General features: G+C 46.1%; 2 protein-coding genes across 3 annotated transcripts in view; one reads left to right on the top strand and one right to left on the bottom strand.

The window, feature by feature from the left end:
* COPA (COPI coat complex subunit alpha) overlaps positions 1 to 12,360 on the bottom strand; it is a 35,760-nt gene extending 23,400 nt beyond the window's left edge. For both annotated transcript variants that reach the window (XM_036922733.2, XM_036922734.2), the window contains exons 1-6: positions 12,203 to 12,360; positions 9,731 to 9,844; positions 9,467 to 9,540; positions 5,369 to 5,449; positions 3,828 to 3,904; positions 3,006 to 3,115 (exon numbers count right to left, since the gene is read on the bottom strand). In XM_036922733.2, coding sequence (XP_036778628.1) covers positions 3,006 to 3,115; positions 3,828 to 3,904; positions 5,369 to 5,449; positions 9,467 to 9,540; positions 9,731 to 9,844; positions 12,203 to 12,242 — 496 coding nt within the window. In that variant the 5' untranslated portion in view covers positions 12,243 to 12,360. The remainder of the gene's footprint in view (positions 1 to 3,005; positions 3,116 to 3,827; positions 3,905 to 5,368; positions 5,450 to 9,466; positions 9,541 to 9,730; positions 9,845 to 12,202) is intronic.
* Positions 12,361 to 12,372: 12 nt separating this feature from the next.
* Positions 12,373 to 26,597, top strand: NCSTN (nicastrin). The gene is made up of 17 exons (XM_036922735.2): positions 12,373 to 12,551; positions 13,758 to 13,862; positions 17,492 to 17,615; positions 18,050 to 18,171; positions 18,574 to 18,695; positions 19,433 to 19,583; positions 19,883 to 19,992; positions 20,225 to 20,377; positions 21,006 to 21,110; positions 21,294 to 21,371; positions 22,248 to 22,420; positions 23,806 to 23,908; positions 24,021 to 24,116; positions 24,424 to 24,511; positions 24,739 to 24,893; positions 25,086 to 25,298; positions 25,930 to 26,597. Exons 1-17 carry the CDS (start codon positions 12,467 to 12,469, stop codon positions 26,050 to 26,052), a joined length of 2,106 nt encoding a protein of 701 aa, XP_036778630.2. The 5' UTR covers positions 12,373 to 12,466; the 3' UTR covers positions 26,053 to 26,597.
* Positions 26,598 to 27,929: the final 1,332 nt, after the last annotated feature.

The raw sequence follows: 27,929 nt of genomic DNA, 5'->3' as shown, positions 1-27,929 counted from the left end.
GGAAGCCTTTGTTGCACTTGCTTGTAATGGTCCAGGAAAAGGAAGGGCAAAACCAGACAGATGAATAGTGACAGGCAGTAAAAAGATATTTAGAGAAGAAATATTTGAGCCTTTGAAAAGCCACTCACTAGGACTGAACGACAGATGGAAAATTTCTACAGCAGCTACTCAAATCCAGAGGGAGGACAGACAACTCAGAATGGACCAGTTTGACGCACGCCTCCCAATGGGGACCAGGAGAGGTGGTGAAAAGAGAGGGATGAGGACAGGATTTGGCAGCACATTAATACTGTTTTAGCACTCATTTCAAAGATTAGCCTGAATTACACGGGCTTCACATGCAAAGGTGTAAGCACATTAAGATAATTTAACTGTCAGTTTACTTGGAAACTCAAGATGAAAAAGCAGCCTATCTTCTATATCTAGGTTGTAAATATATATCCCCTTCCATACAAATATTTTTTGCCAGCCTAACACAAAAGACTCAGGTTAAGGTAGCCCCAGGAGGCTCAATTCTCATGAGAGAGGTATCAAAAAAGACAGGTTTTCCCTTAAAGAGCTCTGTCTTCTTATTACTACCTACCTCAGAGAGTCCCCTTTCAGACACTGAGAAATGAGAATTTTCAGCAGTCCTCTAAATGTGAGAGTACTCATTTTCTGACTCTTAAGAACCAACTTTTCCTCTGTTGGAAATATTAGCTCTGGTCCCTAACATACCTGAAAGCTAATTCCTTTTCCTGTGTTCAAACTCATTTGAACCTAGGCAAAAATAAAGAAGACACTACTTTCTCAAAAAGGAAAGAATAAATGTAAAAGTCTAACCACAAAAGCTCCTTCCATTTGGTTAAATACCAAAGCATCTCCTTCCACTCTGGCTAAGAGGTTAATGGAAGTAAAGAGAGTTGTGAGTAGAGAAAAACACTTAGAAATGGTAGAGAGCATTAACATTAGTAAAGCAAGTTAGCACAAAATTTTCAACATAACATATACTAAGTATAGCAACCACAATATTATTATATAGTAATCCATGCACTTCACACATTCAAGAGCAAGTATCACCCCAGCTGGGGCGATACTCTCTCCCTCTTTTCTCTGATTTAAAGCCCTAATCCTGATGCAAAAATGTTCTCCAGCCTATAAAAATGAAGAAGAGGATTCTTGCCTCGGGCATTTCATGATCACCAATGAGAATCCATCCACCTAATCACCGCAAATTGCTTTGGTTTGGCCACAGTGAATTGCTGTGCTAGCATCAGGTGGCCTGAGCAGAGTAAGGCCCTTCTCAACTGGGTGCTTTAGGAAAGGATTATACCCTAATGGCCAAAGCTTCCATGTATGTGTGTAAACAAATTAACTTCTTTATGATCTAGAGTGGCATTAGCTGTGTACCATTCTTAAAGAATGGAGAAAATAGTCAAAGTATCTGAATAGCACTTAATTATTTCACAGAAAGGCTGTTCTAACAATTGGCCCCTGATCAGCTCAAACAGCATGAGCCAGGATCCAACCACGTCAGCTTCCCACATCATGAGAGAGGGTGCTTTGAATGTGTGCACGGTGAAAAACCATGAAAAGCCACAGCTAGGTTACTGAGAGAGTGAATAAAAAGCTCCCTGGTACTAGCAGTGAGGAGAGGGCACAGGCTCACAGTACCTGTGCCTAACTCCTTCTGCTGGCATGGCTGGTCACATCTGGGTGTACTTTAAAAAGCTTAGCCAGTCTGACGGAAAACTGCAATGGCAGAGTACAACTGCCCTGTCTCCAATACACACTTATTTATACCACTCCCTTCTAATTCTGAACCTTGGAAACCTACAAAGACAGCATGACCTAAAGGTTCTACTCTCCAACTGTCCTCATCTTCCCCATGGATTGTTTCCATGCTACATGAATCTTAACTATTACAGCATTCCAAACATCGTGCACAGGAACCCAAATTTCCGACTTGCTGTTCATTAAGGGCTTGTAAGAACAGCAAGTACCCTATTGCCCAAGTCCACCATGCCACAGGGAGCTGGGAAGAGTTATCACCTCAGCCATACAATGCAGAAGAGTGACACCTTTACTTCCACAAGGAACCACACAAGGAGCTACAAGGGGGCCTTCCTTTCACAGAATGAAAATACTGCTTTGTAGTATAGCCACTGACCTTTTAGAGAACCCAATCTCCAAGTCCTTCTAAGGCAACAAATGAATAAAAAGAGATGCTTCAGCAAGTGATAAGTAAATTTTACTGGGCAGAGAACCAATGGGCATTAAGCATGCCATTTCCATATTCCAAATCTCAACGGAGCACTTCCATTCATCTAGCGTGATCTCAGGGACAGTCCTTTCTCTGCACGTCAAGCATTTGGCTAGCAACTTCTCATATCTCCTGTACACAGCACTAAACATTGACATCTTTACCCTAAAATCAAGATATATAAACTGGGAAACGTGCGATTATCCCAACTATCCAAAATCTTTAAGTTATTTCAGTTTCTGATTATTTTAATTTCTAGAAGTCTGCCCATTAAAAGGTATTCTAGATATAAAAATCCACCCCTCATCCCATGCACCTTACACTTGAAGGAATGTAAGAGATATTTTCCTATTTATAAATGAAGCCACAGGATCCAAGAGTCCTGTTTCCCTATATTAATCTATTCCCAAAATTCATTTTTGTCAGAGATGTATTTTTTTAATTTTAGTGGAAAACTTGATTCTTAATCAAATACCCCCCACAGTACACAGATTTTAACTGAAAACTGACCTAACTAAATTAAAAGAATTTTCTAGACCAACCACTTTTCTTATGGAATACCTCTAAATCAAGAACCATTAAAAGCAGATTTAGTATCTTCAGAGACAAAGATGCTATTATATGACATTGATATATTACATAACACTATTATATATAATAGAATATTCTGAATTTTCCTGTTCTAAGCCAACTACCCTATTTTAAGCGATTGCAGTTTTGCACCAGACATGACTAGGTTGTCCCCTGAACTTGGGCAGCTCACCAGAAATATCCCAAACACGCACAGTCTGGTCCAGGCTGGCTGATACAACCAGGTCTTCTGAGGGGTGGAACTGAGCACACATTACATAATGGTTGTGCCCTGTTAACACACTGCAAGAAGAAAAAAGAAAGACAAAATCAAATTAGGAGCAGGAATCAAGAGACTCCTATATGCTAAATAGCATCCTCCATATTCAGCAGGTGCAGATCCAATTATACTTTTTCTTTTGGAGGCAAAAGCAAGTTATCCTAACAATTCTGAACAAATAATAATAAGCAAGGCCAGCTGTTTAAACAGTAGCTTTTTTTTTTCCTCTAATGCTTTGATATTTAAATATTAGTAACTTCAGGGGAGCTGAGATTGCACAGCTCTCTCCTCACCTTAAAGATATATTAAAATATCAAAAGGAATCTTAGCAATTACTACTGGAAGCTATCTTGTTAGATTTTAGTGGGGTATCCCTCTTAAAGGGAATCATTTTAAATGGTTCTTACATGTTCATGGAAAGCCCTAGATCCAAACACAAAGCAGGACAGAGGTCAAAACCTTGACTCAAGTTTTACGGAAACAGAACTGAAAACCAGCTAAGAGTTTTGTTCTCAAAATGACCCCCTTTCCCTGATAAGAAATGATCAGAAAATCCAGATGCATACACTGTTAATGAGACTGCCTCTATATTTATCATTTGTACATAAAAGCATTTTACAATTACAATCAATAATTAATCAGCAGACATAGCCCATCAGGAAAGTGCAGAGATGATTATAAAAAAAAAACAGGAAGAATGAACACTTTTTTTGGGTGCCCTGTCTCCTGCTTTACCAGACACAGGTTCTAGACTGCCAGTTCCATACTCGGATGGTCTGATCATCTGATGCACTCAGGATCCAAGGATATTCCTGAAAGATATTCCAGAAAAAGGGTTTGAACATTGAACAAATGTGTTCTTTCAGTCTCCTGTACCAACTTCTCTCTTTGGAGGGAGCACTCTGTTGTCTAACATCTTAGCTATATCAGTGCAAAGGGATTGCTAATTGTGATAAATCAGGCTAGTTGTCTTCTCCTGACCATTCTACCAGCTTTTCCCAACTTTGGTACTTTAACCTAAAAGATTTAAGAATGGAAGCCAGACAAAAGCATAACTGATTCTCAAAGGCAAGTGGTGTACTATATATTTACATTTGCCCCTACATATATGCATGTGTGTGTGTATTCATATTTACATATAATCTTATAAATTAAGATTCTGTGAAAAGATCTTCTCTCTTTAATGCTTGGACTGGAACACTGTTTTATAGTCTAACTTCCCCGTCACAACATCCAGTCTCAAAAAATTCCCAAGTCTCAGTAACCAAAGCAGAAAGCAACATGTAAGAACAATTTAACACTTTAAAAATCTATAAGCTTGTTGGGAAAAGGAATTATTTCTTATTCACAATTCTATCTCCAGTGTTTAGCACAGAACTTAGTAAAAAAATGAAAGAAAATAAGGTTTTTCATAAATTCCCAGCTAGGTGGCTACTTGTTCGAGACAAGAATCTTTAGCAAGTCCTTTACGGCAGTGACAAATATTCCCTACTGAAAGATTATCTTAGTGAGTGGTTATCATTCTCAAATGTTTCAGCTATAATTTCCACAATTATCCCATCCTATTCTATCCTAAACTTTTATTATTTAAAAAAGGAAATAAAGTACATTATCCAGGAAATTCTTATTTATTTCATTATATTCTTTCTAACTTAATTCAAGAGACTTAGTTTACTAAGAGTCAAGGAATAGTACAAGTTAATTGTAATAGCACAGAATTATAAAAAGATCCATCCAGGTTGGGACTGGATTAAGAGGTTGGCAGTCTCTTAATTTCCAGCTCAGTATCCATCTACTATGACACCTGACAGATCAAAGAAAGTAGTAAGACTGGCTAAGGGAACAGCCTCTACCTGACCCTAAAATCCTAGGATAGACGGGCATAACTGTTAGTGCATTAAAATATTTATTAGCTCATTAAAATGGCATTTTACCTTGACCTTCCCCCAGACACACCTACTCAGTAATACTTCACATGGGATTAACCTGCAAATTGTTATTTGCTAGCTCAGCAAACCTAAAATCAAACTTTCACTTTTCCCTATAGAGAATCAATGCCTTCCTCATAGAGTCCACTGAATCCAATTAAATTCAGGAACTGTTGTGCTTCTTTTTGCAGAAAGAAACAAAGCAGAAAAGTCACACCACACAGATCCTAAAAGAATCACTCCATAACCTAACAGTTACCAAAGCTTGGGTTCCTGAGGAGCAAGAAGACAATTCCTACAGGGAAAATGGAGAATGCTCTACAACCTAGAGCCACCATGGCTACTCACATGATGAAAAAAAGTGGTGCGTATGTAGTCCAAGTGCCCAAGCAACGTGAAGAGACAGCGCCGAAGCTTGTAATTCCAAACCTGCAAAGAGAGAAATCCAACTAAGGAACAGGACATAAGGGTCTTAAGTACCTAAAAGGCTCAGATTTCTCAATAAACAAGTTTAGATTTGTATTCTGTCATTTCTAAATAGGTAGGAACACTGATGGGGGTCTTATTTAAGGCTGGAGGCAAAAAGACCAAGGATGAAAACTATAAGTCAACTAAACAACATGTGGGGAGGGAAAAAGGCAAGACTAGGGAAAACCTAAAGATACAATGACACAAAGATTTTCTTCCTTTCCTTGGGAAGAAACCATCACCATTTAATAACTTGAAACATGATGTTTATCCAGGGCTTAACTTGAAACTCTCCTTTCTACTGCATAATTGCATTCTTAGCTTGAACACAGACCCCTTCGTGCTTTACTTAGCACCTTAGCTTGGGATTAAAAAATAGGACAGATACCATGACTCTGAAGGAAACCATAATAAAACATATGACATCATCATCTCTTAGACTGCTAACTTGGTGTTAAATGATGCCCACACACTGGTGGTCTGTACTTGCCTATCATACAGACAGTAACTCGTCACTATGGAAAATACTACATTTTTCAGTTGATCTGAGCTAAGCAGAAAAACATCATATTCAGATATGAAGTTCGGCCAACTACAAAAGTACAGGGCATCAATGGACACAAATGAAGAAGACACTAAAATCAGGACCATAAATATACCTTATTCTCCTCATCCAGAAAACCTCCAAAAAAGTGCAAAAAGAAGAGGTCAGGTGCTTTTTGGTCTTTAACATTAGTTCTTGTTTATAATCTATCCAGGCCAGCTTGTTACTATTTTTTTTATTCCTAAAAAAATTTTAATTTTCTTTTATAAATTACAGAAAGTGATACTATTTCCTGTAGCAAATTCAAACAACCCCCAAGTATGACTGTCCAAACAAGAATGTAAGCTTCCCAAAGGCAGGGTCTTTGTCCATCATGCTCAAAACTGCACCCCTAGCATCTAATAAAGCATCTAACATTTAGTTGGAGCTGAATAAGTATGTGTAGAAATGAATAAAGGTCAATAACACAAGAAGTGAAAGTATTTTTCCAATACCTTCACCTTCACCTGTTTAATCACCTATAATTACACATGTACACAGTAGAGTTGGAGTTTTACACAAACATCAGATCATACAATAAATACTATTCTGTAACTAGCTTTCTTCCCCCTTACAGAGTTCATGTTTTAAACTTTCATATTTCTAGTTTCAAACTGTTGAATCCTTCACAGTCCTCCATCAAACTCCAGAACTGCGAATCCCTAAAAGCCCTACAGGGTTTTTAGACTGTGGCCACTTGTGGTTTTCTGTCTTATTCTTTGTAAATCAAAATCCAATCAAAATTTTGGTCTTTATCTTATTTCTTTACCTCTACCTAATGCTACATTTAATCGGAATATAGCAAACAATATGATGGTCCATAAACATGACTTTTCGAAATGATTCCACTTTCATCAGAGAAACGTAAAGAACACAAAATAATTAACACTGCTTACCCACTAGCCAGCTATGACAATTTCTTTATTTAAAAATACCAGCCTCATTGATATATAATTCAAATCCCATATAATTCACCCATTTAAAATATAGAATTCAATGGTTTTTAGTATATTCATACTTGTGCAACCATCACCATAATCGATTCTGGAACTTTTCATCACCCCCAAAGAAAACTATACCCATTAGCAGTCACTCCCCATTTCCTTCCAACCCTGGCAACCACTGTTCTACTTTCTGTCTCTACCGATTTGCCTATCTGGACATTTCAAATACATGGAATATAATTCCTTTTTAAAAATATTAATGACTTTGGGAAAAAACTTTTTTCTTATATGTCACTCAGTCTTTCCTTTTCTTAAACAGATTATAAGGAACCCAAATTAGCCACTCTTGATAGTCAGTGGTCATCAATATAGATAATAAATACTTTATAGAGGTGTTACAATGAAGCGATATCCTCAGGAGCTTTTGTGGTCTGTCAGGTGGTTTGAGTGTCTAACAGCTGCCCTCAGGATGCAGTGCCTAGAAACTGGAAAACAGAAAGAACTGTTCTTCTCATATTTCTAATGCCTTTTTCTCTCTGCAGGTGGCTGCCACTTTTCATGCCTGTCACCTAAGCTTTGCTGTGTATGACAGGTACCTTCCTGAGGTAGCCTCTGAAAAAGATTTTACTTTTTTCATGAAGTAGATTTCACTGGTTTGGTTGATACATACACTTAATGAAATCAACCTGTGTAACTAAAGAGAGAAAATTTTGACTTTCTTTTTCAATAGGTTCAAAGTCTTTAGCTACAGCTCTGCCTTTAGCACAGTCAAGCTTCTTTAAAGAGTTGCCACATTCTGTCTCTGCTTCCTCACTTCACACTAAGGTGCTAAGATCACTTAATGTCCTAATTAAGCAATCCAAGGCTACTTGGTATTTATCTTATTCTGACCACTTTCTCCTTCCATGGCATCCAGTAAGCTTCTGCTCTTCCTCTTGGTTCATCTCCAACCTCTCAAAACATTCTTTCTTAAATTAACTCTAGTTCCTCTATTTCTTAAATGACACTTTGTCTTCTCATTCAGCATAATCCCCGAGTGACGTCTTCTACTTCCGCTTTGGCTCTCTCCTTCAAGATGACAACTCCCAAATGCATCTCTGGGGCAGACACATCCCCATCCACTGTCCCTTAGGTACCCAAACTCAGCAGAGCCAAGATGGCGTTCACACCCAGCTGCTATGGACTCAATGCTCGTGTCCTCCCCCAAATGCAAATGTTGAAATCCTAATGTCTACTGTGATGGTATTTAGGAGGTGGGGTCTCTGAGAAATGCTTAAGTCACGAAGGTGGAGCCCTCACTAACGGGATTAGTCCCGTTATGGGGAGACTACACAGAGTTCCCTACCCTTTCCTCCACGTGAGGACATGGTGAAAAGCCAGCAGTCTGCAATCCAGAAGAGGGCTCTCACAAGAACCCAACCAAGCTGGCACCCTGATCTTAGATTTCCAGTCTCCAGAACCATGAGAAATAAGTGTTCATTTGTTTATAAGCTACTCAGTCTGTGGTATTTTGCTATAGAAGCCCAAACCAACTAAGGCACCATTCTCCTCCAGGACTCAGAAAACTGTAGTCCTCTTGCTTTTCCTTCTTAGTGAAGGGAAACTCTTGTACCCAGTGACCAAAGCCAGAAGCCTGAAATACATAAAAGTCATCTCATTATTTCCACTTACCATCCTTCCACACCCATCCAACAGACGGATTCGTTTCCTTAAGCTCTCACATCCATCTCCTCCTCTCCACTTTGAATGCTACCATCTAAGCTCAGGTGCTGTTCATCTCTCACACGGACTTACGCTGGAGTGTAAGTACACAAGAGTCGCCTAATTGGTACCCCTGCCTCCAGTCTGCCCAGTTCACTCAGTCTCTCCTCTCTATTGTCACCCAAGTAATTTTTTTTAAAGTATGTTAATATGGTATCACTCCTCTATTTAAACCTCTTTAATAGCTCCTTGTCACCTTCACAACAACATCCAAACTTTTGATCACTATAGACAGGTGCTCCATGAGCTGGTCCCTCAATTCTGGCTTTTCTTCTACCTTTTCTCCAGATTTTACCCACACAAATTTACATTTTCTCAAATGTATCCAGCTAAGTTAATGTCTTTTTGTCTTTGCATGTGGGTTGTCCTTCCCTATTTCACTTTGGTTATCTTTATCTGCATTATTCACCAAACTGTATCTGCTATTTGGGTATATATTTATCTCCTCCATTAGAACAAAAGCTCCTTGAAAGCACAAATTATTATTAGTTTCTGAATTCTCAAAAAAATAAAACAGTGTCTGGTACACAGTATACATTCAATAAATGTTCGTTAGATATATGCTTTGGAAAATTTTGTCAAAAGCCTAAGCTCTGTATGAATGGATGTCCTATTTTTTAAGTCCCTTCCACAATTCCCAAACCCTACATCCTTTGTTTTTTACTTCCTGTCATGATGGACCCTCTGTACCTTAATCTTATAGTCATCTCCTCCAGAGACAAACAGTGGCTGCTGCTTATGGAAGTCAATGCCTCGTACTGGACCTGGGGAAGTAGGAAGGAAATACATGTTAAAAGAAATATGTATGCTTCCTAATATCAAAGGTGATTCTTAGTCAGGATTTTCCAGTTTTATCCCTTCTACATTCTTTATCCTAAAGAAAACTTAAACAGGTCAAGAAGACAACAAATACTTATATCTCTTTTAAGTTCCTCCTGAAAATTGTTATCTTACCATCATGTTCATCAAATTTATCAATGAGGGTACACATCCGATAGTCCCATAACTGGATGACCCCATTGTGTAAACTGGTCAGGATCCAGGGTCTTTTGGGGTGAAAACTGAGCCCTGGGAGAAAAAAAGAATGATCCAATTAGTTAAGCACCACATCACGTCCTGTCAATTCTGATAAGAAGGAGGAACAGCTAGATTAATTGTAGAGTCATATATTCATTCACTGGATGCCAAACATTGTGAAGTTTATGTTATTAGGCATTGGAGTTTTGTTATATTCCTTTAAATATTGTTGGGCTTTATTTTAGGACACAGTTAAGTTACTTGGAATCAGTAGATCATTTTGAGGCTTGCTTGTAAGTTTTGTTATTGTTGGCTCACAGAAGCCTCTAGTCTAGATCTAATTTGGTACCACTATTAAGGCAATACCCTCTAAGGTCTCTATACAATGTCCTGCACTTAGGTCTTTCCATTCTGGCTAGCAGGAATACAATTTCCAGCACTATGTGAGCTCCATGTTATTCTGCCTTCTCCTCTCCAGTGGTTCTTTCCTGGCTTTGGGTGGTTTCCTCAAATGCAAGTGCATATTAGTACTCAAAGGCCTGACGGGATGTCCTGCAGAACTCCAGTGTTTTCTGAGTAGCAACCTCGTTGGTATTTTGCCCAGAAAATTCTAGCTGTCTTGGCTTCTCTGAACTACAAATTCTGTCTCTTCTGTAATCTTTCCACCTCCCTATACTGTAGCCTTAAAACTCTCTCCAGGTAGTAAATTAAAACAATCAAGAGGACTCATCTATTTCCTTTCTCTCAAAAATCACTCTTCTGCACTGCCTGTTACCCAATGTCTGAAAACCTTTGTTTCACACATTTTGTTCAGTTGTGCAGCTATAACATCTAGTTATATCTGAATTTCAGATAAACAATGAAAAATTTTTAGTATTGTTCATTATCTTTCCACCTCCCTGTACTGTGGGAAGGTAAATCTGGTCTCTTGTTATTCCATCATGATTGGAAATGGAAATCCACAGAAGTAACAACTGCTAACAGTTTGGAGTCTATTTTTAGATTTTTAATGCAGATCATAATCATTTTATGCAAATAGAAATGACATTATAATGTTTTGTAAACTTCTTTCCTCACTTAACTATATGTCATGGATTATATATTACATTTAAGTACATGAACATACCTCATTCTTTTTAACAACTGCAAAGTACATAGTACATATGTACCATTTAAAAAAATTATTCTGATGAGCATTTGTTTCTTCGCTAACGTTTATCAGAAAATAGGGCCTAATGAAGATAAATACTTCTACACAGTCTAGAATATCTGCATTACTAATGCTTTAGGTAAAAACCTGGAAGTGGGACTGTTCAAGAATAGGGTATGTTCATTTAACATTCTGGTAGATACTATTTGGTACCAGGAATTCTTAATGGTACTGTTCATAATCAAGATTCCAATGAAATTTAGAAACTGCTCAGAATCTAGTCCCACATTAATAATGGCCTCCAGTTTTTGAGCTACTGAGTCTATGTCAGACACTGTAATAAGTGTTTTTCATACACTTTCTCATTTTAATTCTCTCTATAAAAGAATGTTAATTATTCACATTTTACAGATAGATTTAGAAATGTCATTAAGTCACCCAAGGTCACACAGTGTGTCTGACTCCAAACACCGAATTTCCAACCACTTTGCAACACTACGTCTTACTAAATATTCAAGAAATATGTATGTAGTTTTCCAAGTCTCAAGAGACCTTACTTTTCTGCCTTGACCATTGCAACATTCTAAGAAACTGCTACTGCATTTCAGTCATTTGCCTTCTGCCCCATCTACTGGTACTCAAGCTCTAGAGTTACTGTATTTGGGAGAAGGAAAAAAAAAGATACCAGATTAAACTAATTTCAGGTAATGAACAATACTAAAAATTTATTCATCGTTTATCTGAAATTCAGATATAACTAGACGTCCTGTACTTCATCTGGCAGCCTTACCAAGCTCAGCCTTTACTGGGGTTACAGGTTTCAATGTCCTGTTTCCAGGAAGGAAATAAAAGCCCCACGGAGGCATTGGATGTTGATATGGGGCAGCTCACGCCTCCTCAAGAAAGGCAGCCAGTGCTCGTCCGCAGCCATTGCCTACAACAGGGCCATCAGAAAGCCACCAGGTCCCAGGGCCTTGGCAGGTAAAGGTCGCGAGCACGGGCTCGGGGAAAGGAGGGGGACGGGCCTAAGGGACCTCCTGAGATGGGGGAACCACTAGAGGTAAATCAAGTCCCGAGAACACACCAAAGAAGAGAGGCGTGGAGAACCGCTCGCCAGGCCTAACCTCCCTCCCTCCCATCTTCCTCTGGGTTCGAACGGTGGGCCCAAGCGGCCTGCAGGTCTACCCTCTCTCTCTTCCCCCGTGACAGCGCCGCCCCTGACATTCAGTCTCCGTGCTCCCCCTTCTCCTCTCCACTACCTTTGACCCGTGCGCTCTTGGTCTCGAATTTGGTTAGCATCCTTCAGGCCTCAGCTGCGAGGTGCTAATCCGAGACTCGCCACTCCCTGCTGTAGCTCGGCGGCCTCCACGTCAGCGCCCCTCGGCCGCGGCACCCGGAAGCTCCTCGGACAAGAACTTCCGGTCCCAGGAGCTCTGGGCCACAGAGACGGAGTCAATGCTGGCCTAGAGAGGCGACGGCTGGACAAGAGAGGAATACAAGCTTCCGCTCACCCAAGAGGCAAGATGGCCACGGCTGGGGGCGGCTCTGTAGTTGACCTGGGAAGTCGGGGTCTTCTTCGCCTTTTGTCTTTCTGCGTCCTACTGGAAGGTGAGGCCTCCCGCGCCCGTGAGCTTCAGTGTGTAAGGGAAACCTTACAAATCGGCCCAGGCGCGAGCGCCACAGTCTCCCGTCTGGTCCCATCTGCCCCTCTGTCCCCCAACCCTGTGAATCCTTTCTCTTTCGTTCCCACGACACAAGTTCCCCCTTTGCCTGGAGCTGAGGGCCCCTGGACCAGAAGGTCCCTTCCCCGCGGTACGTCGTGTCTCTCCATTTACTCCTCCAGGCCCCGCTCTGGGTTTGCAGCCTGACCCTCCCACTTTGTCCGGATGCCTCCCTTTTGCCCCATGGTCCCAACCACCCCACCCACATTCAAAAAGGGCAGGTGTCAGAGTTCATCTTGCTTCCCAGCGCGTTTAGACTTTTTAAGATGAAAGCAGCCGCATTCTGTGGGTGCAGTGCAGCGCTTAAGAAAGTAGATTACTAATTTCTTCCTGTGTCAGTTCCACCGTAAACCCGCATGCCTGTGCTTTGCCTCAGTTTGTCTCATCAGTAAAGTGAGACAAAGGCAGAGTGTGGGTACTTTTTACTGTTTAGACCGTGAAATAATGATTCAAGGAACTTTAGATATTTATAATGTGCATAAATGTTTGCTTACACACATTTATGTTCTAGTTGGTCAAGCCCTACAGTGCAAACATGCCTGTATATAAACCATGACCATACCTTCCCCCAAGCTCAGATTGTCTTTAAAGATCCCCACCCCCACACCATGGGTACACACAAATGACCTACTGATGTTCGATTCACTGACAGGTGTGTGGCATAAAGTTTCTCCCAATTCTGTTCAGACTCCTGGAAAAATGTCTCAGAAAGATTTTTTATTGTGTATATGTTCTTACACTGGCACTCTTTTATTAAGTAATTAGTAATATACGTAGAGGGTAGAAAAACATAAATGTGGCACATCTGGTAGGTTCAACCAGAATCTGGTACATGTGAGGTTAAATGCCTTTCTTTTGATAAATCAAGTTTTCTGTCTTTCAGCTTCAGTTTCAGTTGCTCTCTGCAGAATTTGTAATAACCCATTGGCACGTAGCTGGGTGCATTTATCTGTTCCCAGAAGCGAGAAGAATGAACATTATTCCCATTTTAGAAAGTCTTGTATACCCAAGTTGTACAGTGAGCTAATGATATGGTAGAGGCTAGTACCAAATGTCTTTCAATTTGTTTTAACACTTTTTATCTTCTGATCAGTTTTGTGCAGTGGAAACTCAGTGGAGAGGAAGATCTACATCCCCTTAAATAAAACAGCTCCCTGTGTCCGTCTGCTCAATGCTACCCATCAGATCGGCTGCCAGTGTGAGTTGATGTTGCTCTGTGTTTGTGGCTGTTGGCATTTCAACCATATATATTTCTGTCATTTATCTGTGTCCTAGATATAAAGATCCAAGCCCTACTGGGAAGTCTTGACACACAGATTGAGCTGTGTGGGTGGGAGGTGATAGAGAGACCCATTTGTCAAACCAGGCAAGATAATTAATAAGAGCTGACATTTGTTAGGCTACATAATTGAGCTTGTTATATGTGCATCTCATTAAACCATCTCAACTCCATGAAGTAGGTCCCGTTATTATCCACATTTTACAAAGGATGAAACTGAGAGAAGTTGAGGACCTTTTCCAAGATCACCCTGCTATAAGTGATGAAGCTAGGCTTTGAGCTGTGCTGGTCCAAGGTCTAAGCCAGAACGCCTAACTACACACAGTAGCTTGAGTAGAAAATTATACTGTTTTCCAAGGAGAAAGAAGCCTCATCACTGTTTGGAGTCCAGTCACCACCTACACTCTGAATGGTCTTTGGCACCAAAATGGCCTTCTTTTAGACAGTGAACTATTTGAAGAGAAGGCCTTGAGAAAGCCAAGTAGTTGCTAGAGGAATTATAAAAGCATTTGTCTTTGTCTTTACGCTTTATAAATGTGATCCAGAACAGGGCACCATGATAATGTGGTTATAAAACTGCAAAAGGGAAAAAAGTTTGATCTGATGGCTCAAACCTAGTCCCTCTGCTGCATAACCTGCTATCTTCAGATTTTGTTCTGTGGGTAGTAGCTCTGCCAGAATGTAGTTTTTCAGGTAAATAGGAAACTTTAGAGTCTAATCTTGGCTGCTTCATCATCAAATTGGTCACCTCTGAATTTCAATTTATGCCTGAAAAAAATGGTTAGACTATTCCTGCATAAAGCTGAAAGTCAGCTACTTTTAATAGATGTTTGTTGATGATGCCAAGCAAGTAGTGGGTCTCAGGAGTACTGTGTGATTGCCTGTTGGTAGGAGAAAACTGAGACACTGGGAAATGGACTTGATCAAAGTGGCAGTTACTTTCCTACCCACCCTTCCCTGGGCTATAGTCTCTTAATTGTCCCATGTCCCTACTACAGAAAATACTAGCAATTATCTGGTTCTAAACAGTTCCAAATAATTTTTTGTTGGTCTTAGTTCTTAGACTGGGTGTGTGGGTAGAAGAGACCCAGCATGGGCTGAGATCAGACTCAAGTGCACAAGCCTTGGACCTCATTGTCATGGAGCTGGGCTCTACCATACTCTCTTTGGCAATGAGTCATTCTGCTGCATGTTCTTAGAGCAGCCCTGTGGGAAGCAGAGCATTAGCCTCTAGAGATAAAGCCAAGTGCCAGGATAGAGAAATAAGAGGGGAGGGGCTGGACTCTGGCCACTTCCTCATTAAGATCTTGTTTCCTTTTCAACCTACTTATTTCTAAGTCTTACTTCATCGTATCTGCCCATCCTGAGCAAGCTACACCCTCTTTAATTATGGTTGCTAGCATGGTAAATTTAAGGAGAAAAAGACCTAGGTTTGCTTTTCTGATTAGAAGGTTCTGTTTCAGTTGGACCCTTTTAAAGTGTTATAAACAGGTTCCTTTCCTTTTCTTTCCTCCCTTTTTAAATCTGACTTCAAAGTATGAGATAAACAGGGTGGAAAGTTCCTCACTGAAGGCACAGAAAAAGTAAGCAAGTTATTTAAGACCACACAGCCACCAATTAGAACCCAGATTCGAATCCAGGTTTTTGTTTGTGTTTTTAGTCCAGTATCACAGCTTGTTCTCCTCCTGTCTTCCTTGGAGCTGGAGTTAAGTACGTTTTTATTTGCCAGACTAGCTCCTCCTTGACCACGTTTTAAATGCAAGGTCACGGACTGTTGTCTTTGTTTTGCTTAGAACTGCCGTTGGTAGCGAGGTTTCCTAAAGTTATTCCAGATCCTTCAATTTCTCTATATTTTATCATTATCATTATCAGCATGAACTTACTAAGCATTAACTAAATATGGCATAGTTAAATGTTGGGGACCTGCTTCCATGTCTAGATTTTACTAGATCCCATGGGAGAAGAATTCTGCTTGGCTGGCAGTCTGAAAGTACTTATAATTTTGTCTCATCAAGTTTTAAGTATTTTAGCCTGAAACTGGAGCCATAATTCTCATGCCTGGCTGTGTACTGTGTATAATAAAGAATCGTTTAGTGGCGTGTTTTGGAAATACACATACCTGGGCCTGACCTTTAGAGATTTTAATTTAGTAGATCTGAGGCAAGGCCCAAGTATTCATATTTTTTTAATTCCAAAGTGATTCTGATACACACAACCAAGGTTGGGAACTACTGCTATAATAAAACAGTTTATCAATAACACATCCAATTTCCTCTGGGAAGAAGACTTATGAGGAGACCCTGTGCTGTCTCTGCATGGCTCACTAGGGATTTAACCAGTATTGTGACACAGAATTCAAGGCCTTCTGGGCCATGCGTCACCCGTCCTCCAGTGTTGTGCTTCCCATTCTCTGTCATGTTTGAGACACTTAGAAAGTGTTATTTGTTGATTTCACTCATTGTGGAGTATAACAGCAAAGCAGAACTGAGGGAACAAAACAGCAGCAGACTCACAGATCTAAGAAGGGACTAGCAGTTACCAAAGGGAAGGGGTTGGGGAGGGTGGGTGGGGAGGGAGGGGGAAGGGGATTAGGGCATTATAATTAGCACCCACAGTATAGGTAGGTCACAGGGAAGGTAGTACAGCAAGGAGAAGACAAGTAATGACTCTGTAGCATCTTACTGTGCTGATGGACAGTGACTGCAGTGGGGGGGTGAGGACTTAATAATATGGGTGAATGATGAAACCACAATGTTGTTCATGTGAAACCTTCATAAGATTGTATATCAGTGATACTTTAATTACAAAAATAAAAAAGAAAGTAAATGTTATTTGTATAGCATCCTGGTACATACAGAGTTAGATGATATTCATATCTATCCTGGGGTAATGGACAAGTCTGCTCCTGGCTGGGGGTAATCAGCCTGGGGTGTTTTATTGAAACCCTAGGTCCCCAGGAGTGAGGGGAATCAATTAGCACATCTCTAATCTAGTCAAGGTCCATCAGTTGGGAAGCTCTGTTCTGGAGACCTTGAAGTTCTTGCTTAACTTTACCTAAAACTGTCCAAAAGCAAGTACAGTCATTCCCAAATAGGGTAGAGGAATGGAGATCCAGGAATGGTACTGAAGCCAAGGGAATGTACACGTACATTTTCACAAGGGAAGATTCAGAGCTAGAGATCTAGAGCCTGCTGTTTCCTGGAGAAAATACAGGTTTGCAGACTTTGATGTCTGTTGTTTTAGAATCTTGTATATATGGCTAAATGAGGCTGAGGGGAAAAGGCAGGAAAATAAAGATCACAGAGCCTTTCTGGCAGGTGATGAACAAGGCCTGCAGTACGTGGACTTCTTGGGGTCTTTCGCTGTGCTTTCCCTCCTGGTAGCCTTCCAGTGGAGGTGGGGCAAATCAGCGCTTCAGTTCAAGCCGAGAGGTGGCTGCACTAACCCAGGGGTCTTATGACGTGTTTGGGGCATAAATGATCTGCAGTGAGGCTAAGTCAGAATTCTCAACTGTGGGAGCTTTGATTTGACCCGTTCTGTCCTGGCAGCTTCCATTAGTGGGGACACGGGGGTTATCCACGTAGTGGAGAAGGAGGAGGACCTGCAGTGGGTGTTGACTGATGGCCCCAATCCCCCTTACGTGGTTCTGCTGGAGGGCACGCTCTTTACCAGGTAAGAACCGTGTGTGCCTGCTGGGAGACTGCAAGTTGGAGAAGGGGAAAGGCCGTGAACAGTCCTCACACTTGTGAGTGGAAACTTGCCTTGGGTGCCCTGGTCTAGTCAGGGCAGTGGGTGGGGTGGGGGAGGACCCGAGAAGGCAAGACGTGCCCTCAAAAGGTATTATCTTAGTGATCTTCTAAGTAGAGCTCTCGTGAGTAAGGACCGCAGGGAAGGAGGGTGCACAGGGTCACTCAGCGGCAGAATAGACACATTAAGCCCTGAGTTCAGATTGGGTCCGAGGCTACACTTAGAAGCTGGAGACCAAAAAGGTGGAAAAGGAGTCAACTTTTGATTCCCCTAGTTTCCTGTTTGTTTCCATCCCTGAGGGCAGGATATTGGGCTGCCTGATAGCTTTCCTCCTTCATGCCCTGTCCTTCTGATTCCAGGGATGTGATGGAGAAGCTGAAGGGGACAACCAGCCGGATTGCTGGCCTTGCAGTGTCCTTGGCCAAGCCCAGTCCTGCCAAGGGCTTCTCTCCCAGTGTGCAGTGTCCCAATGATGGGTTTGGTAAGAGTCCCAAAGGATCAGGGAAGCTCATTGTTGTTTCAGTCCCATGTCGGGTGGGGGGTGGGATAGGGGATTGTGTCCGTCTGTCTGTCTGTGTGTAGCGTGACCAGCTGACTCTCAAGCAGAAGATAGTGTTTGTCTTTGCCACTCTTCCCTTCCCTCCCCTGCTTCCCCTTCTTCCCCTCTTTGTGTCAGGTGTCCAGGTCCCTGATCGGCCAGCCTAGGGCTTCCTGAGACCCATGTCTGTTTTCCTGTAGGTGGTGATGGGTTGGTGCTTGCGTCTTTTGAGCCACCCCTCCTTTGGAACTCTTGGTCCCACCCCTGTGACACGCTAGCCGTCCTCCCTCACCTGGTCCCTAGGGCTTGCTGTCCCAACAGCCTGTCCGCCATCCTCCCCTTCAGGTGTTTACTCCAACTGCAGCACAATACAGTGGAACTCCCTGGGCAATGGCTTGGCTTATGAAGACTTTAGTTTCCCCATCTTTCTTCTCGAAGATGAAAATGAAACCAAGGTCATCAAGCAGGTAATGATGGCCCGTTCCTGGCGATTCCAGTTGGAAAGGGAGTTGTTTTTTAGGCTCTCCTCCTATCGGGAGGGAGTCATGTCTGCCAGTGCACCCTCTGAAAGTTAGTTGCTCCGTGAAGAGCCAAGACATTTATTATTTGCACATTTTCCTCTCCTGCCTGATTCCACAGCATTGAAACCACTTAAACTGGAAGAAAACAATTTAACATGAAACAAGGTGTAGAGCCCTGGCTAAGAACCCTGAGTATGGTTTAAAAAGAAAAAAATTTGGATTAGGAATTGAGAGATTCAGCTTAGTACTTCTGCAGTTATTTTTCAGCTCTGATATTCTCTAATCCTAGTCTAGCTTCTCCATTTTTACCCCTAGAGCAGTTAAGAGATTTTCCTGAGGTTACATGGTAAGTTGATATCCAAACTGTCTTGAATTTGATTTTTGATCTCCAGTTTAATGCTCTTGACATCAAATTGCATCAGGTACGAGAGTGGAGCTCCAGATTGGGCCAGGCCTTCAGGCTCATTTCATCTGCCCCAGCTAAGTCATTGAGTCTGCGGCCCTTCATACTTGTTGCTGAGTTTTTCTCTTTGACCTGTAAGATCCTGTGGTTGTACCAGGACAACTGTAGCTCAGGGACACTTGTGGGTGTGGCTTCAGGCTGGAGCTGGGCCCACCTCTTTCTGGATGGTGTGGGCAGGACTCCCCAGCTGGCTGCCTCAGTGGGTCCATCTCCCTTCTAGTGCTATCACGACCACAACCTGAGTGAGAACGGCTCAGCTCCTGCCTTCCCGCTGTGTGCCATGCAGCTCTTCTCACACATGCATGCTGTCATTAGCACGGTCACCTGCATGCGGCGCAGCTCCATCCAGAGCACCTTCAGCATCAACCCAGGTAGTGCAGATTCCGAGGCCCGCTGGGTGTGCTCAGGTGGGGATAAGGGTGTGGGGGCAGGGAATGCTGGGGAGAGAACTGTGTGGAAGGACTGAGCGCAGGAAGGGCGCGTGGGCTGGGAGAGATGGAAACAGTCTGGACCATTAAGGCGGGTGGTCCCTGAAGTGGACGGTGATAGAGAAACCAGCCCGGAGCAGTGGAGACGGAGAGGATGATCAGGAGCCCATGGGTTCCAGTCCGGGAAGGCTCCGCACCTCCTCCCTCCCTCCTGTTCATCTCCTACTTTGTCTGCTGCCCAGAAATCGTCTGTGACCCTCTGTCCGACTACAATGTGTGGAGCGTGCTTAAGCCTGTCAATACATCTGGGACACTAGAGCCTGAGGACAGGGTGGTGATCACTGCCACCCGGGTGAGTGTCTCCGCTGATGGGGGTGGGCAGGCCTCTCTCAGGCCTATCAGGTTTCAGGTGCTAAAATACGGAGCCTCAGATGGAGAGGGATGTGCCCTGTGGGACTCCCAGGCTCTCGTCATTACCCCAGGGCACGAATGTTTTCTTAGCTGGAACAGGAGAGGAGGCCTGTGGCCTGGTCCTCATTTCCACTTTCAAAGTGTACCTCCCCTGCCTTTTCTGCTGTGCCCAGCTGGACAGCCGGTCCTTTTTCTGGAATGTGGCCCCAGGGGCTGAAAGTGCCGTCGCCTCCTTCGTCACCCAGCTGGCAGCAGCTGAAGCCCTGCAGAAGGCCCCCGACGTGACCAGCCTGCCCCGTAATGTCATGTTCGTCTTCTTCCAAGGGGTGAGGGCTCTCTGACCGGAGCGGAATGGCAGGGAAGGAGGGCAGAGTGGTAAAGGTGGGGGTGCTGTCGTTCAGGGGTGATCACAACACTCGATCTAAGTTGTGATTCAGCAGAGAGCTTCTGGATGTGTCTGAGTGTCTCCCCTGCAGGGGCCCCCCCCATTTTTGGGAGCCTTCGCTTCCTGACTTCAGTTGATGCCCTGCCAGCCCTGTCACTCTCCCACTGATGTGCTCTACTTGAGGCGTCCTCTGACTTTTATTTTCTGGACCCCTTTACGCCAGCTCACAGCGTGGCCCTGGAGTAAGGGAGGAGCAGCCGTGGCTGAGTCAGCGGAGGTGGGGGAGAGGCAAGAACAGGCACAGAGCAGTCGATGTTCGCCTCGGGCTTTTACTGAGGCTGCTCTTCCCATTCCTGGGCTCCAGAGGCCCTGTTATACCTGCATGTGAGGGATAGTCACAGCTGGGAGGCAGGGGAGGAGGGAGGGCGAGGTCACATAACAGTAAGCGGCTGTGATGGTGTGAGACAGTAGCCTCCATGCCTAGAGCTTTGATGATCTGGCCTCCAGGAACAGAGGCTGCCATAAACCTTTGGAATCCGTTCCTTTTCCCACCCACCTCCATCCCTCAGGAAACTTTTGACTACATTGGCAGTTCCAGAATGGTCTACGATATGGAGAAGGGGAAGTTCCCTGTGCCGTTGGAGAACATCGACTCGTTCGTGGAGCTGGGCCAGGTGTGCAGCATGTGTCCCCCACCCCTTCCTTCCTGCTCAAAGCTTCCTCCTCTGTTCTGTTGTCCTCACCACAGGTACGCCACACCACCTTTTCCCTTGACTCCTCTTCTGAGCGCACTCCTTTCTCTCAGGCACGGGCCAGAACAGGAGACTGCTTATAAGTGTTGCCTCTTCACCCACCAGGTGGCCTTAAGAAACTCACTAGAGCTTTGGATGCACACGGACCCCGTGTCTCAGAAAAATGAGTCTGTACGGAGCCAGGTAAATCTGAGCATCCCCCCTCCTCATTTCCTGTTTCAACAACTGAGAATATGCACCATCACCAACCCCTACCCTCCACCCTGTGACCCGCTCTGCTCTACCCCACGAGCCCCCAGGGTCTGTGGGCTAGGACCTCAGGTCAGGTGCTGGCTAAAGGATGACAGCTCCCTAAGGAGGATCCTGAGCTTAGCCCTTACCGCTGAGGGAGGGAGTTCTCTGACCACTCTTCCTGGCAGGTGATCACTGCCCCTTAAGGACAGGGCCATGGCTGGCCCCCTTCTCTCCCTGCTGCCCATGAAGCCAGTTGTCCAGACTCCCTGCTGGATGCCTGGCCCTGTCAGACCCCCTACCCAAATTGTTCTCTGCTTTCCTCACTACTTGTTCAAGGCCCTCCCTCCCTTCAAGAACCAGCTTTTGGTCTGTTTTTTCCATGAGAGCCTCTTCCTGCCACTCCAGCTTCAGTGCCATCCCTGCTTTGCACTCCTGTAGGGGTTGCTGGGTGGAATGAATACCCTGTGGGGCATCCAGCATGGTTCCTACTACTACTTACCCACCCAGTTCTGTGCAACAAAAATAAGTACAGCATCTACTGAGGATAAGACTTTCCTGAAGACAGTGGGGTTTACCTGTGAATATTGAAAAAAAAAACAGGTTTCTTCCTCTTTGTGCCCTAATTTCCCACTTTACAAAGGACCGTGAGAACTGCAGGAAATCCAGCGAGTCTTGGTCCCAACAGGCTTGAGGCATTTGGGGTCTAAGAGGGCTTAGGATGACTCCCTAAGCTGAGGACCTGAAGTGGAGAGCATTTCAGGCCTGGGGGAGACTCTTGCTTCCTGCTCCCCAGCCTGCCCTGAGCTCACCTCCCTCATCCCCCAGGTGGAGGCGCTGCTGACCACGCTGGAGAAGAGCGGCACTGGTGTCCCTGCTGTAGTCCTCCGGAGGCTCAATCAATCCCAGCCCCTGCCACCATCTTCTCTACAGCGCTTTCTTCGAGCTCGAAACATCTCTGGCGTTGTTCTTGCTGACCACTCCACTGTCTTCCGTAACCTGTAAGACTCACCTTCCCTGTATCCTCTTCCTTCTCGAAGGGACCCTAGCCCGCAGTCTGGGACCCACTGAGGGAAATGCATCCAGACGTCTGTGTCAAGGCACATCACCACCCCCCACTTTCCACATACCTCCTTCTCCAAAACCTCAGGGCAGTCTGTTCTCTGCTCGGTGGCCTAGTCATGCTAACCTGGTCCCCTCATTTGACTTGACGTTCATCTCAGAAAGCGGTCCCCACCCTGAGCCCTCTCAGCACAATTGTCCTCATGGTGGTTCCACCTCTCCTGAGCTCTCCCGGGGCCTGAGCTCCCCAGGGCTGCCAGCAGAGGGCATCATCTCAGACAAGAGGCCAGGGTGATGACGGTTCTTCACAGAACTAGCTGCCCCTGTCTGGGGCCCACCTGAGGGTACCACAGACAGTCCTCATACTCTGTGAAACGCCACATTCGGGCCATGTGGTGTAAGTGCACAAGACTGAGTGTGCGGGTAAAAGTCTGCAGCGGAGGGGGCTACAGAGATCAGGGGTGAGACCCTGTTGGTCACCTCTCTCCAGGTCCTCAGGACCCCTGAATTGCCCCATAGACTGAGCCCTGTGCTAACAAGGAATTTCTTACTCAGGCTGGATTGCTAAGCCACCGGCCTGCCTGACCCTCCTGCAATAGGCAAACATGAGTTTCTGAGTAAAAATGCTTCATCTCTGGCTCTCTGACCCCAGCCAGGCAGCATCTTCTCATTCATTTGGGGCAGTAGCCATTCTGTACACAGTTAGCTCTCTTCTCCACGTCTGTCCTCACCACTTTGAGCTCAGGGATGATTCCTTTGAACACATTTGGGCTTGATTATATGTAGCTGACTTGATTCTATATGGGGCAGATTATTGATGGACAGGCTGGGCGCACTCTCCTCTTAGCCACTCTTCTAAGATCTGTCCCCTCAGAGCTCCCCAGGGAGTGTCGGGGTAGTTTGACCAGTGCAGTATGTGTATCTGTGAACACACCTGTTAATCCCACTCTACTCTTCCCCGCTTAGTGTAAGTGTTCATTGGGACAGTCGTACAATTGCTCTTTAACGCCTGGCGGAGTTCTCTGAAAGTCATCCTAGCCATCCTCCTGTATCTCTAGTCCAGAAGACTTAGAAGGGGCTCTTAGGTTTAAAGATCTCCTGGGAAGGAGAGTTTCCTGCATCCTGATCCCATTGGCCTTTTTGACCGTGTCTGTCAGGAAAGTCTTTGTATCTAACAAACACTCCCACCATCTTCCACACCTTCAGTGTGGATCCTAATTTTCTCTCTCCCTTCCCCCAAATGATGAAAAAACCAAGCATCTGCATAAGGGACATTGAGGGAGGAAAGGGGCAGGGCCCTGGCTGAGTGCGGCTCTCCCGGCAGCTATTACCAGAGCATTTACGACACCGCTGAGAACATTAATGTGAGCTACCCCGAATGGCAGAGCCCCGAAGAGGACCTGAACTTTGTGACCGACACCGCCAAGGTAGCCCTGCCCCGGGCTGGGCGGGGCCTGGGGCACACAGTGAAGATGGTTAGAATGTCAGCGTTGGAGGTTAGGAGGGAGGGGCCGCTCAGCCCCCTTCTCACAACCACAGGCCCTGGCAGATGTGGCCACAGTGCTGGGACGCACCCTTTACCAGCTTGCAGGGGGACTCAACTTCAGTGACACCGTTCAGGCCGACCCCCAAACGGTAAGAGCAGACGGGCCCTGGCTCCCCTGTCCCTGTGCCCACAGCAGGCTGCCCGTCCTTATGTCCCTTGCCTAGTCTCCCAGACCTTGGAATTCAGCCTGCCCGTACATGCCAGCGAGGATCCCTGGGCCCCAGAGAGGTCTGGGGCGGCGTGGGGGACCTTATCTGCAGTCTTGTAAGCCGGCCTCTGTCTCCTCAGCCCCAGGGTCTGGCCAGGCCAGTTCCTACCCCAGGACTGAATCTCCACTGGCAAGCCTTCCCCCGGGCCCCCCATCACAGGGCTCTTGCTTCTTCCTGCCCGCCCTAGGTCACGCGCTTGCTCTACGGCTTCCTGGTCAGAGCCAACAACTCCTGGTTCCAGTCCATCCTCAGGCAGGACTTGCGGGCCTACTTGGGTGAGTGCCTGGGGGGATGGGCCCTTCGCCAAGGGACGGCCCAGGAGGAGTTGAACCAGTCCTTTCTCCCCTTTTTCCCTTTTTCCTCTCTGCTTTTCCTCCCTTTTTCTTCCTTTCTCCTGACCTTGTTCATGGCTCCTGCCCATCTTGGGCTCTTCTCGTCTCTGCCCATCTGCACCCCACCTTGTACCCACCAAATCCTCCCTCCCCCTGTGGGCTCCAACCAGGTGATGGGCCTCCCCAGCACTACATCGCTGTCTCCAGCCCCACCAACACCACTTACATTGTCCAGTATGCTTTGGCAAACCTGACTGGCAAGGTGCTGGACCTCACCCGAGAGCAGTGCCAGGATCCAAGTAAAGTCCCCAGTGAAAACAAGGATGTGAGTGGTAGTGGGTGTGGAGGTGCCGGGGGATCTCCTAGGCCCAGCTGGACCCAAGGGATTGTTGGGATACAGCCCTTTGCTTGAGGGTTGAAGAGGCAGTAGCCTGGGTGAACGCGGGCCAGGTAAAGGGCGGAGGGAGGGCGTGAGAGGGCCCGCTCAGCGCATGCTGTGGTCCGTCTTCCTGTGCAGCTGTATGAGTACGTGTGGGTTCAGGGCCCTCTGGATTCCAACAAGACGGACCGGCTCCCCCGGTGCGTGCGTTCCACGGCTCGACTGGCCAGGGCCTTGTCCCCTGCCTTTGAACTGAGGCAGTGGAGCTCCACTGAGTACTCTACGTGGACTGAGAGCCGCTGGAAAGACATCCGTGCCCGCATATTTCTGATAGCCAGCAAAGAGCTTGAGGTGAGCTGGGGGGAGGGGACATGGTTGAGATCTAATTTCAGTTTTTCTCTTCTTGTTGCCCCTTGTCTTACGCCCCCCTTCCATCTTCCATTTGCCCCAGATTTGCTACGAAAAACTACTGCCCATGTGTCCATTGTCAGCCAGCACGCCCCAGTAGGGAGCTTGTCTTCCCCGGTAGTTGGAGATGGTGTTTGTTCTGGATTTGGGTTCTTGTGGGGGTCCAGGGAGACGCTCCGTACCTGCTGCGTCCTAGGTAGTCCTTCCTCAGCTCTGCTTCCACCAGGCATTGCCACCTGGTGTAGCAGGGAATCGTCGGTCTCATATTTATTGAACCCCTGTCACGAGTAAGTCAACTATGTGATTGCCAGGAGAGGATCAGAGTCATGGGTCCTAACTTCAAGATGTTTAAAATCTAAGTAACACAGATTAGAAGCAAGAATAGAGATACTTTGATTTTGTCAGACGGGGAGACTAAGTCTCCAGTTGGGGAGCTGTTGCCTCTGGCTGCTCAGTACTCGGTGCTTGCTGCTGGCTGTGGAAGGCCGGGGTCCCGGTCCCCAGCCCCAAGCAGCAATCCAAAACCGCCTCGAGTTCTGAGAGCACCTTTCTCCTCCCTGCCCACCTGCTACAGCTCATCACCCTGATGGTGGGCTTCGCTGTCCTCGTCTTCTCTCTCATCGTCACCTACGGCATCAACGCCAAAGCCGGCGTCCTTTTCATTGCTCCCCGGGAGCCGGGGTCGGTGTCTTACTGAAGTGGACCCCAGCTTCTCCGACAGCTCTGCAGTTCACTTCTTAGGTCATTTATTCCACTGGATATATACCACTTGTTTGTCACTGGAACCTTTCTGGGCCTGGCTCAGACTGGGACTAACATAAAGAAGCGGAACTGGCCAAAAAAAGACAGCGAAAGAGAAACAAGTCCCTTCTCCCCCCTCCGGCTCCCCTTCCCCTGCCAGATTCAGGGATGCCAAGTAGAGGCCTCTTGCTCCTGTTTGACTCCTGGTCACCCACCCTAACTTGCCTTCTTCGGAATCCCTCTTCTGCTCTTTCCGTCCTGCCCTGTGCCTCCCTCTGCTCCCCACCCACACCACCTGGACCCAGCCACTTTCCTGACCAGGAAGAAGGAAATGCAGGGTTGGACGCCAGGACCTAACTGTAAGCCCTGAGAAGGAGGACAGGGCCATCCTTGGGCTGAGGCTGCGGTCCCACCCCCAGGCAATGGCACGTCAGGGTGGGTGTGCTGGGGGGCGCTGTAGCCCACACTGCAGTTGTAATTTTTATTAAGCTGTAATATCTATTTTTGTTGTCTTCTTTTTTTCTTATTTTTTTTTGTGTGTAAATATATAAATAGTTTCATTAAAACAGATTCCCACCAGAACCGTACATACCATTACCTGGACTCATCCCCAGGCCCCTTGTTGAGCGACACCCGGCTGGAAGTCATGAAGTCATGCCTCCTGCGCTCTCCTCTGGGTCCCCAGTGGGCCCAGGCATGAGGCTCTTTGAGACGCAGTTGAGGTACCGAAAGAGGTTCTCCTCTGGGAGCCTCAGAGCCGTGGTTTCCATCCTGTAAGAACGACGTCCACATAGTTTCTTCCCACTTTGTATTGGACAGACTTCCCTTGCTCTGGGACACTGGCTAGGGTTCAGAGATGGAGGGTGCAGGCCTGACCCTCGCGTGGCACCCAGCTGCGGGGGGAGGAGAAACAGATACCCTCTAGCCTGTGGTCGCAGCGTGCACAGTTGTGACCCAGTGTGGTAGGTGGGATAACTGCAGTACCCCCGGGTGCTGTGCTAGCACACGGGTTCTGGGCAGTGGGGGTGGTGTGAGAAAGGCCGCACGGGGGAGGCGGCGTTGGGATTCGCCGGCAGTTCACCGTGCATGCTGCAGAGCCGCGGTGAGGCACGGGCCAGGTTTGGGAATGAGAGCTCCTCAGTGTGCCCGAGCCATGAAGATCAGCAGCGGGTGAGGCTGGGGCTGGGTCACGAAGGCCCTTGGATGGCATGCTAAGGAGTTTGGGCGTTCCGCTGGTGGTGGGCATTTTGTAGGCCAAAGCGAGAGTGGTTTGGGGCTCTTCTAGAAAGAACCTTGCCTCTTTGGAGACACTGATAAATCCTGGAGTCTAGCATGGCTAAGGGGTTGGGTGGTGGCTGAGTGGGCTGAGCCGGGAGCGGACCAGCAGGCGTGGCACCTGCAGCCTGCCTTCTCCCCTCACCGCTGGCCAAGAGGCTGTTCCGATGTGCCCGACGACAGCGGCGATGGAACAGAGCTGGCCATTTTCACAGTCCCAAGTGCCCCTCTTAGTCCTCATTGGGCTATTTACCTATCCAAGTCCTGCTGAGAGGAGGTGATTTTTCCCCACGTTTCTCTCAAGTTCCCTCAGGGGGCATGTTTGGGGTTCTGGGGCATGGAAATACACCCTGCTGCTTCTCCCCACCGCATGCCTCCCAGTTGGAGCTGGAGCAGCGTGTGCTGTGCTGGCGGGAGCCGAGCACAGCTGCCACCATCGGCTGGGCCGACTCCACGCCTCCCTCGGCCAACAGGTCTCCCAGCGGACTGAGCAGTAAGCTCCCTCATGCTGCTGGCAGCTTCAGGAGGCAGGGAAGTGGCTGGGTACCAGGGAGGGGG

The sequence above is a fragment of the Manis pentadactyla genome, chromosome 19 (genome assembly GCF_030020395.1).
Source record: "Manis pentadactyla isolate mManPen7 chromosome 19, mManPen7.hap1, whole genome shotgun sequence".
NCBI classification, from domain to species: Eukaryota; Metazoa; Chordata; class Mammalia; order Pholidota; family Manidae; genus Manis; species Manis pentadactyla.
This window is presented reverse-complemented; position numbering and strand designations above follow the sequence as displayed.